This window comes from Hordeum vulgare, chromosome 3H (assembly GCF_904849725.1).
Source record: "Hordeum vulgare subsp. vulgare chromosome 3H, MorexV3_pseudomolecules_assembly, whole genome shotgun sequence".
In the NCBI taxonomy this organism is placed as follows: domain Eukaryota; kingdom Viridiplantae; phylum Streptophyta; class Magnoliopsida; order Poales; family Poaceae; genus Hordeum; species Hordeum vulgare.
In genome coordinates this window covers 443,588,766-443,600,408 of record NC_058520.1, presented here as the reverse complement: position 1 = coordinate 443,600,408, position 11,643 = coordinate 443,588,766, and the positions used below count along the sequence as shown (strand labels likewise).

The following is an 11,643-nucleotide window of genomic DNA, read 5'->3' as shown; positions in this document are numbered from 1 at the left end:
GAGTGACACGAAAAGGGCGGTGCCGGGACGAGGCGGGGGCGAGGTGGGCGGCACCAGGGCGAGCGGGGGCACCAAGGCAAGGCATGCCATGGTCAGAGACGGACTCGCCGGGACGGGAGAAAAAAATAAAAAAAGGTTATAATGGGATAGACTTTTATTTACGGGGTCTGTTTTGTCCGGAGAAATTTCACACCGTAAAAACGGTTTATAGTGCCCCTTATACACATTTTCATGGCTCGACTTTTACATCGTGTGCTAGAGATGCTCATACACCTTAAGAATAAAGAAAACAAAGAAAATAAATATATACACAATTTACAAAAGAGCTGCATTTTTCAATACCATGCAATAATAAGCATATAATAGTTGATTTTCTCAAAAATAGAAGTTTACTAAAAAAGAATGAATTAGCAAAATTAGTATTACTCTTTAAAGAATTAGGTTTATAAGGAAGATTGAATAAATGGCATTGTAATTAACCATAAAGAAGAAATATAATGAAAAAAATTGAAAAAATCAGAATAATTAAGCTTCTTAAGGAAGAATGAATAAGTGGCATATTGGTATTACCCTTAAAGATAAAAAAATGAAAAGCAAAAGTTAAAAATTCAAATTAATGAATTTTTCTAAGGGTAAATAATTTAGTGGTATTGCTCTTTAAAAACAAATAAAAAATGGATACTTTTGCACAAAACTTACACAAAAATGCACTTTTTATCATATGGAAGAATAAGCATATAATAGCGGGATATTTTCAAGACATAAGTTTTGTAAAAAAAAATAAGAAATTAATGGCATGGGTATTCCTCTTTAAGAAGAAAGAAGATGAAAAATATAAAACAAATGAATGCAAAGTTTGCACTCTATTTGCAACAAAAATTATTTTCTACAATATGCAAGAATAAAAATATAACAGTGGAATTTCTCAAAAATATTAGTTTTTAATAAGGAATGAATTAGTGACATTGGTGAAGTGAGGGAATGAAATAAAACTAAAACAAAATCAAAATAATGAAGCTTTCTAAGCGAAAATGAAATAATGGTATTGGCATTAACCTTTAAGAAGAAATAATATAAAAAAGGATACATTTGCATTATTTACAGTATTCAAGAACAAATATATAATAGTGAAATATTCGCAAGAAAAAGAGTTTCTGAGAAAGAATGACTTAGTGGCACGAGTATTACCTTATAAGAAAGAAATAAAATGAAGAAAATATAAAAATCACAAAATTCACACACAATACGAAAAATATTTTTTATATAATAGAAGAAAAAACATATAATAGTGAAATTTCTAAAAGAAGTTTTCTTAAAAAGAAATGTATTACTGACCTTGGTATTACCCTTAAACAGAAAGAAAATAGAATAAAAACCAAAACAAATCAAAATAATGAAGTTTCTTAAGAAAAAGTAAGTTAATGGTATTGATTTTACCCTTTAAAAACAAATAAAATAAAAAATAAACATTTGCACACAATTTACACAAAAAATGCACTTTATTATGATATGCAAGAATAAGCATATAACAGTGGAATGTTCGAAAAAAGAAAAAAAAACTAAGAAAGAATGAATTAGTGGCATCGATATTACTCTTAAAACAAAGAAATAAGATGAAAACTAAAACAAAATTATAACAATTAATTTATAAGAAAGAATTAATTAGTGGCGTTGGTATTACCCATTGAGAAGAAAGACCACTAAAAAATAAACTCAAATAAGGACAAAATGTGTACAAAGATAGTGTTATTTTCGCACCAATTATAAATAATTTGTGTGTATATATTCATGTTATACTTCATGTTCAAGTATGAAAATAGCAACATTTAAATTAATCATCTCTCAGTTTGTCAAAAGAAAAATACATTATATCGTGTTGTCATCTCCCTCAACTTGCACATGCGCGCGCACACCTACAGACCAACACACGCACAAACATCCACTCACCGTGTATGTATTTCTAGGGGATTGAAGTCTCTTCCTAATAATAAAGTACGAAGTGCTTCTCTCGTGTGTCGTGGTCATTTTACAAAAAACATCATGTCGTTTTCGTTAATCAACCCGCAGTCCATCTTTAAGTGAGTCCGAGCCGTTATTTCGTATTTTACACAAAACCCCCTAACATATAAGGCTTAATAACCCACAGTCCATCTTTTAGTTATAACGAATCGTTTTATATACTTTTGCATAAACCCCCCTGGCATGTGTGTTAATAACCTCGGAGTCTATTCAGACTAAATATGTATTTTTAAATAACAATATCTTGTAAACTGTAAATCTAATTTAAACATGTTATATATGAAATTTGATTAGAAAAATGTGTAGAGTTTGAATATATTGTTATTTTACATGTTAAATAATTTAATAACCCCGGAGTTTATTCAAAATGAACATGTAATTTCAAATCACAATATTTTTTAAACCGTAAATCCAATTTAAACATGTTATATATCGAATTTGATTAAAAAAATGTGTAGAGTTGAAATATGTTGTTATTTTATATTTTTTAAATATTATACAGGATAAAATGTAAATCAATATATTAAAAAAAATTACTACCCATTGCTCATATAGGTCAATGTCAAATCTTAATCAACATAATTATTGTCCCGAATCATTGGTATTCGACATGCAGCGGTATATAGACACATGTTCGATGCTCATAGGCATAAGCATGCAACCATGTTTTAGATCCCAAAGTAAAGTGTGCAGTCCATATATGCGTCTGTTTTGGTCCAGCGCCTAGAGAATTTATTTTTTCAAAAACTCGTGTTCCAAAATGTAATTTTAAATAATTTTCCAACTTTAATAAAATGTTTAAACATTTGAATTTTTTAGTTTTTAAAGGTAAAGAAATATTTATGTTTCCCCTTGCTACGCACAAGCATATTTGTGTAACCTGGTGCTAGAATTGTTACGTTGCAAGATATTTTTCCTCTTTCGTTGCAATGCACGGGCATATTTTTTATATGATAAAAACATGTTTACAAAATCAAGGGTTTCGACTAATGTTTATTCAAATCGTTTGTATGTATTATTCGATATTAGGTCATTTAAAAAATTCAATTAACTAAGCTAGAGGCATGAGAGGGTTTTATCCTTCCGATGTAACACACGGGCCTTTTTCCTAGTATAGCTAAAGCTTAAAAGATTTTCAGACCAATATATGTCTGCTAACTACTCCCTCCGTTCCTAAATATAAGTTTTTTAGAGGTTTCACTAGGAGACTACATACGGATGTATATAGACATATTTTACAGTGTAGATTCACTTATTTTTCTTCGTATGTAGTCCTCTAGTAAAATCTCTACAAAGATTTATATTTAGAAACGGAGCGAGTATGTGTTTGCATAGTTTGGAAAACAAAAACCGACTGATCCTAATTGTTTTTTCAGGCGACCGAATCTTTACCTACTAATAAAGTACGGATAACTTCTATCCGTACGTCATCGAAGTTGCATGTAATTTCAATTATAATATTTTAAAAAAATTATATTTAGAAACAGAGGGAGTAGAAGATATGATGAACATAAGATGTGCATCTGCGATAGGAACATATCGTATATTGCATTATTAATCGACTACATGCGCATCTTGTGATGGATCGCATCATTATTTATATTGGCTTGTACTAGGCGAAGTCTATCGCAACGCCATAGTTACAATATTTAGAGATTTTATTGCCTGCTGTCTTGTGCCTTCATATAGTCGATTGACTATGCGAACGGCCTCTGGTTGTAGCAGTCCAGGTTGTCTCCGTAGCTGACGCCGAGGAGATCGCAGTAGCGCTTGTAGAACCCGATCCGGTCGGCTACGCGGGCGTCCTGCCCGCGCCCGCACTCGAGCCCACCGTTGATGATGTTGGTGATCACGCCGTACCCAGGAACCCTCCCTGCCGCCTGGTCGGTGCCCGAGGGGCTCCACCGGCCGGTGATCACGTCGTGGCTCGAAGGTTTGGGTGACTGCGGCGTCATCCAGAACCACAACGCCGTCTTGAAGGACACGGTCGCGTCCGTCGCCACGAGGTCCGGGTTGTTGAGCAGGTCGGCGCCGATGGCCCGCCCTGCCGGCCCGTAGTTGTAGTTGTGGGAGATCTGGATGGGCCCGCGCCCGAAGTACTTCTTGCCCGGCGCGCACGGCCACTGCGAGCTCGGCGTGCAGTAGTCGGAGGTGGCGCCGCGCTCCTGGTTGAAGCAGTAGCCCCAGGAGTAGGGGCCGTCGGGCGCCGTCGGCCACCCGCCGGTGGTCTCGTGGGAGGTCTGTGCGAGGAACGCGGCCACCTCGCGCTTCCTGACGTCGGTGCCACCCGTGGTCGCGAAGCCCGGGAACGAGTTGGCGGCGGCGACGAAGGCGCCGTAGTTGTAGAACCCCTTGGCCTGGCACGCCGCATCGTTGCGGTGCAGCAGCATCTGGTCGAAGAGCGACTGCGAGATAATGGAGGACACGCCGCCGCCGGAGGGGGGCGGTACCGGTACCGGGGTGCCGCCGCCGCCGCAGCCGTTGCACTGGCTTTGGCAGCCGGTGCCGCAGTAGTCGGAGGTGGAGCCGCAGAAGCCGAACCTGCTGCAGCAGAGGCAGTTGGGGCACGTCGCCCCGCCGGCCTGCGAGCCGCACTGCTCGGCGTGTACAGATACGGCGAAGGCCGCGGCCAGCATGGCCACCACCACAAGTCCTCTCATCACGGCTGCTGCTGTAGTTACTACTTACTAGCTAGTGTCACACTGCTCGTGTAGTGGTGTGTGTGTGTTTGAGTGTGCCAGAAGCTGGTGTAGTGCACGTCTTTATATAGCCAGCATCAGCATGCCACAGCTCGGCCTTGGCCTCAGCAGACGCGTCCAATTTTCCATGAGCCCATGATCGATCTAATAGTTTAGCCAGTTTGGCAGATCTCGTGAGCGATCCATTCCCAGACTCCCACTGCGTGTATGCATGCGCCGATATCTGCAAATTGAGGGGACCTAGCTAAGCTACCTACAGATGAGTAGAAACATGGAATGCTGGTGCACATGCCGGTGCACCGGACGTTGATCGGGCTGGAAAAAATGGGATCCTCTCAAGTCAACTTCGGCTGCTCTGTTGGCCAGATTTTTCTCCCCGCTTCCTACGCGCATGCAAGCATGCATGAGAGCATACGTGCACCAGCTCAGCTTTGATGTGCGACCAAACCGTGATCGCCGCATTAATAGATGGATGGACGTGGAATTTTCTCAGTGATGTCGCTTGCGTGCATGGAATTCCAGTCTTTCTTCAGACGGGTATGCATGGAATTCCATTCTCTTTTACTCGTTTCTTTCTGTTGCCGACGCCTTGCCAACCAGGCAAACTATGCTGGATCCTCCCTCCCTTTTTAAATATAAGTTTTTTAATACATTTCATTGTGAATTATTTCTTTTGTAATAAAATACTTATAGTTGATGAGAACTAGTCTAGTTTACCCCAGCTACAAGTATTTAGATACAAAGGGAGTAAATACGAAGCAAAATGAATAAATACATATACTCTAAATTATGTCTATATACATTCGTACGGAGTTCGTAGTGGAATCTTTTAAAAAAGTTTATATTTAGAAACAGAGGGAGTACATACTATTTCCTAAATGATAACGCTCACACGTATGACACGAGACAACATGGTCCATACGCCTCCATAACCATCCGTCTTGTAACATCAAACATATGACATCAGCGTAATCTTTTTGATTTTTTGGACTTAAAAATGGTTTATCTCTTATATAAAAAATCTAATTAAAAATCCTTTTTTCGAATACGCGAAGAGGTTGGGAAAAAAAGAATCCCTCCACGTTATTGTTACAATTTACATGCACACCAACTCCACGTCCACCCTATATATACCTAACTTGTTACTCTAGCCCACACTTCCACGGCTAGAAAGATGCCCTCCGTGCTTCCTTTGAGCAAACCCGCTTCCTTCGACGCTCGTCCCTCCTTCCCTATCTTGAGGATGATGTGATTCTTTGATGGTGTAGCTCCGTCAAACACTGTATCATTGCGATGTTTTCATAGCTCCCACCTGACTAGTCTGAGTAGTGCTCAATACGCTTTCTTACGTTTTCCAGTTGCTCCTTTGTCCATGCACTAGTCCGATATCCCTTGCCCGACCATTGGCATCCATCACTGTTTTCCCAAAGAGTGCAGGATGGCAGCCCACCCCTCCTTCGCAAACACGCAATGAAGCAAAATATGCTCTATGGTTTCCTCCTGTTGGTCGCAAAGGGGGCATTTATCCTGGTGATCCAAACCACGTCTCGGTAGGTGGTCGGGCGTCCAACATCTATTTTGTATGGCAAGCCACGCGAAGAATCTGCATTTTGTTGGAAATATGCCCTAGAGGCAATGATAAAATAGTTTTATTATATTTCCTGTTCCAAGATAATCGTTTATTATCCATGCTATAATTGTATTGAATGAAAGCATAGATACATGTGTGGATATATAGACAAAACAATGTCCCTAGTAAGCCTCGAGTTGGCTAGCCAGTTGATCAAGGATTGTTAAGGTTTTCTGACCATATGCAAGTGTTGTCACTTGATAACTGGATCACATCATTAGGAGAATCATGTGATGGACTAGACCCAAACTATGAACGTAGCATGTGATCGTGTCATTTTGTTGCTATTGTTTTCTGCGTGTCAAGTATTCATTCCTATGACCATGAGATCATGTAACTCACTGACACCGAAGGAATGCCTTATGTGTATCAAACGTCACAACATTACTGGGTGACTATAAAGGTGCTCTACAGGTATCTCCGAAGGTGTCCGTTGAGTTAGCATGGATCAAGACTGGGATTTGTCACTCCGTGTGAAGGAAAGGTATCTCGGGGCCCACTCGGTAATACAACATCACAAATAAGCCTTGCAAGCAATGTGACTCAAGTGTAAGTCACGGTATCTTGTATTACGAAACGAGTAAAGAGACTTGCCGGTAACGAGATTGAAATAGGTATAGAGATACCGACAATCAAATCTCGGGCAAGTAACATACTGAAGGATAAAGGGAATGTTATACGGGATTATACGAATCCTTGGCACAAAGGTTCAACCGATAAGATCTTCGTAGAATATGTAGGATCCAATAAGGACATCCAGGTCCCGCTATTGGATATTGACCGAGGAGTGTCTCGGGTCATGTCTACATAGTTCTCGAACCCGCAGGGTCTGCACACTTAAGGTTCGATGATGTTTTAGTATAGTTGAGTTATATGTGTTGGTGACCGAAGGTTGTTCGGAGTCCCGGATGAGATCACAGACGTCACGAGGGTTTCCGGAATGGTCCGGAAACGAAGATTGATATATAGGACGGTTTCATTTGGTCACCGGAAAGATTTCGGGCATTACCGGCAGTGTACCGGGAGTGACGAATAGGTTTCGGGTATTCACCGGGAAGGGCCCACCCACCCGGGAGTGAGCCCAGTAGCACTAGGGAGGCGCACCAGCCCTTAGTGGGCTGGTGAGGCCAGCCCAAGTGGGCTATGGCGCCACAAGGAGAAAAAACCAAAGGAAAGGAAAAAAACAAGGAAAGAGGGAGCTGGGAAGGAAGGAGTGGACTCCTTCCCCAAAACCGAATTGGGGTGGGAGTCCACCTCCTCTCCTTCGTCCGACGCAGCCCCAAGGCTAGCCCCTCCCCTCCTCCTATATATATTGGTGGTTTTAGGGCTTTTGAGACACAACTTTGCCACGTGCAACTCAAACCTATACCACGTAGTTCTTCCTCTAGATCGGATTTCTACAGAGCTCGGGCGGAGTCCTGCAGGAGTAGATCATCACCACCACCGGTGCGCCTTCATGCTGTCGAAGAACTCATCTACTTCCCCATCTCTCTTGATAGATCAAGAAGGGGGAGATCGTCATCGAGCTGTACGTGTGCTGAACACGGAGGTGTCGTCCGTTTGCGCTAGATCAGAACGGATCGTGGGACGACCGTGATTTGAATCACGAAGCTATACCACTACATTAACCACGTTTCTTAACGCTTCCCGCTTAGCGATCTACAAGGGTATGTGGATCCAATCTCCCTCTCGTAGATGAACATCACCATGATAGGTCTTCGTGTGCGTAGGAAATTTTTTGTTTCCCATGCAACGTTCCCCAACAGTGGCATCATGGGCTTGGTTCATGCGTAGATCTAATCTCGAGTAGAACACAATTTTTTTTGTGGGCGTTGATGTTCGATTTGCTGCCCTCCTTAGTCTAGTTTAAATATAAGTTTTTTGAGACATTTCATTGTGAATTATTCCTTCTTTAACTAAATACTTGTAGTTGATGAGAACTAGTCTAGTTTGCCCCAGCTACAGGTATTTAGATATAAAGAAAGTAAATACGAAGCAAAATGAATAAATCTATAGTTTAAAGTATGTCTATATACATTCGTATGTAGTTTGTAGTGGAATCTCTTAAAAAAGTTTATATTTCGAAACAGAGGGAGTACATTTTATTTCCTAAATGATAATGCCCACACGTGTGACATGAGGCAACATGGTCTATATGCCTTCATAACCATCCATATTCCCACATCAAACATATGACATCAACATAATCTTTTTGGTTTTTTGGACTTAAAAATGGTTTATGTCTTAAATAAAATATCTAATTAAAAATCCTTTTTTCGAATGCGCGAAGAGGATGGGATAAAAAGAGTCCCTCCATGTTATTGTTACAATTTACATGCACATCAACTCCACGTGCACCCTATATATGCCTAACTTGTTACTCTAGCCCACACTTCCACGGTTAGAAAGATGCCCTCCGTGGTTCCTTTGAGCAAAACCGCTTCCTTCGACGCTCGTCCCTCCTTCCCTATCTTGAGGATGATGTGATTCTTTGGTGGTGTAGCTCCGTCAAACACTATATCATTTGCGATGTTTTCATAGCTCCCCCATGACTAGTATGAGTAGTGCTCGGACCGCTTTCTTGCGTTGTCCAGTTGCTTCCTTGTCCATGCACCAGTCCCATATCCCTTGCCCAGCCATTGAAATCCATCAGCGTTTCCCCAAAGAGTGCAGGATGGCGGTCAACACCTCCTTCGCTATGGTCTCCTCCTCTTGGTCGCAAAGGGGGCATCTATCCTGGTGATCCAAACCACGTCTCGGTAGGTGGTCGGGCGTTCAACGTCTATTTTGTATGGCAAGCCACGCGAAGAACATACATTTTAGTGGCGCCTTAGATTGCCAAGTGAACTCTGTCGTGGGAACTACCTGTCTCCCCTAGAATTTGGCTTCGTATGCACACTTATCCGAGTACTCTCCATTCATTTCCTAGGACCGAGTAATTAACCGAGTCCCGCTCATTATGGTCCAGCTCCATTCTCGTAGTCCTCACCCATATATTGCCAAATATTCGTTCAACATGTCTGTCGTTTCCTTTGGCGCAACATCCCTGGCCCACGCAGCTTCCTGCATGGCCTGGGCCACCGTGCGAGTGAGTGTTGTCTGTTTCCTAACTCGAGCACACACGGTGGGATAAATATCGTGCACCCTCTCGTCATTGATCCACTTGTCTTCGCACAAGAGTGTGCCATGCCCATTTCCAATCATCAAGCTAATGGCCGCTCGACAAATTTACGTTGTTGTTTCCGAAACCTTTATTTGAAATTCTGCCCAAGGCCTTGAGTGGTCCGATTACTGCAACCATGTCCACCGGGCCTGCATTGCAATGTTTAGCCATTTAAGGTTCGGCAAGCCCAGCCCTCCAGCCCACTTTGGGGTGCACACTTGCTCCCATGCCATCGCACAATGGCCCTACTAGCTTATGCCTCCGCGCACCACAGGAATCCTCGGCATATTATGTTCATGGCTGCAATGGTCTTCTGTGGTAGGTCAAGGGCTAGCATGGCATGCAAAGGAATCGCACACAAGACCGACTGCACGAACAACAACGTTCCACTCTTTGACATTTTCTATGCCTTCCATCTAGGTGTTGGAAATATGCCCTAGAGGCAATAACAAATTGGCTATTATCATATTTTCCTATTCCTGATAAATGTCTATTATCCATGCTAGAATTGTATTGATCGGAAACTTGGATACATGTGTGGATACATAGACAACACCGTGTCTCTAGTGATTCTCTACTGGACTAGCTCATTGATCAAAGATGGTCAAGGTTTCCTAACCATATACATGAGTTGTCATTTGATAACGAGGTCACTTCATTTGAAGAATGATGTGATGGACAAGACCCAAATCGTAAGCATACTATTTGACCCTATCACTAAGTTTATTGTTACTGCTTTCTTCATGTCAAGTATTTGTTCCTAAGACCATGAGATCATGCAACTCCCTGACACCGGAAGAATGCCTTGTGTGTATCAAAAGTCACTTCGTAACTAGGTGATCATAAAGGTACTCTACATGTATCTCCAAGGGCGTATGTTGGGTTGTCATGGATCGACACTAGGATTTCTCACTCCGTTTGACGGTGAGGTATCTCTAGGCCATCATGGTAATACAACATCACAAGAAGCTTGCAAGCAATGTGACTAGTGAGTTAGTCACGGGATCTTGTATTACTGAACGAGTAATGAGACTTGCCGGTAACGAGATTGAACTAGGTATGGAGATATTGATTGAATCCTTAGCATCGTGGTTCGACAACTAAAGATCTTCGTGGAATATGTGGGAACCAATATGTGCATCCAGGTCCCGCTATTGGTTATCGACCGTAAGGTGTCTCGGTCATGTCCACATGATTCTCGAACCCGTAGGGTTCGTTCACTTAACATTCGTTGACGATATATTTTATTGGGTTATGTATGTTGGTGACCAAATGTTATTTGGAGTCCCTAATGAGGCCCAGGACATCACGAGGAGCTCCAAAATGGTCCGGAGGTAAAGATTTATATATGGGAAGTCATATTTTGACTACCAAAAAAGTTTTTGGTTTTTCCGGTATTGTATCGGGAAGCTTCTAAAAGGTTTTGGAAACTTCCGGAGGAGTCTGGAAGTACACCAAGGGTTTCACCACGTCCCAAGGGTTTGCCTGGTGTGAGGGGAGGCGCTCTGGCCTTATTGGGATAGGCGCACAAGTCGTTCAAGGCCCATGCAGTTGGAAAAGGTGGAAAGTCCACCTTTGTATGAACGGGAAGGAGGAGGACTAGGATTCCGCCTCCTCCGCCTTGGCTGCTCCTTGCTGCGACAACAGACCTTCCCTGGTACGACGCCAGGAACCCTGCTGCTGCGGCTACGCCTTTAGGGACTTCATAGGCAAATATGCAAAGGATTCCCCCGTGGCCTTGGAGCCTTGCGTTGGTGTTCCCTCGAAGCGGAAAGGGTGATGTAGCACAGCGGCGGTAAGTATTTCCCTCAGTTTTGAGAACCAAGGTATCAATCCAGTGAAGGAGTATCACAAGTGCCTGCACAAACACAAAGAGCTTGCTCCCAACGCTATGAAGGGGTTGTCAATCCCTTATAGATTGTTTGCCAAGTGAGAACTGAAAGCAACAAAGTAACAAAGCAAAGTAAAAGAGAAAGTGGAAACGATAGGTGCGAATAGACCCGGGGGTCGTAGTGCTTACTTGTGGCTTCTCTCATGAAAGCAAGTAGACGGTGGGTGAACGAATTACTGTCGAGCAATTGATAGAACCACGCAAAGTCGTGACGGTATCTATGGCAATGATTATATCTATA

At 42.2% G+C, this 11,643-nt stretch overlaps 1 protein-coding gene across 1 annotated transcript; it reads right to left on the bottom strand.

The window, feature by feature from the left end:
* Positions 1-3,543: 3,543 nt before the first annotated feature.
* Positions 3,544-4,832, bottom strand: LOC123440120 (basic endochitinase A-like). Its single transcript, XM_045116698.1, has one exon. It carries the CDS (start codon positions 4,677-4,679, stop codon positions 3,717-3,719), a length of 963 nt encoding a protein of 320 aa, XP_044972633.1. The 5' UTR covers positions 4,680-4,832; the 3' UTR covers positions 3,544-3,716.
* Positions 4,833-11,643: the final 6,811 nt, after the last annotated feature.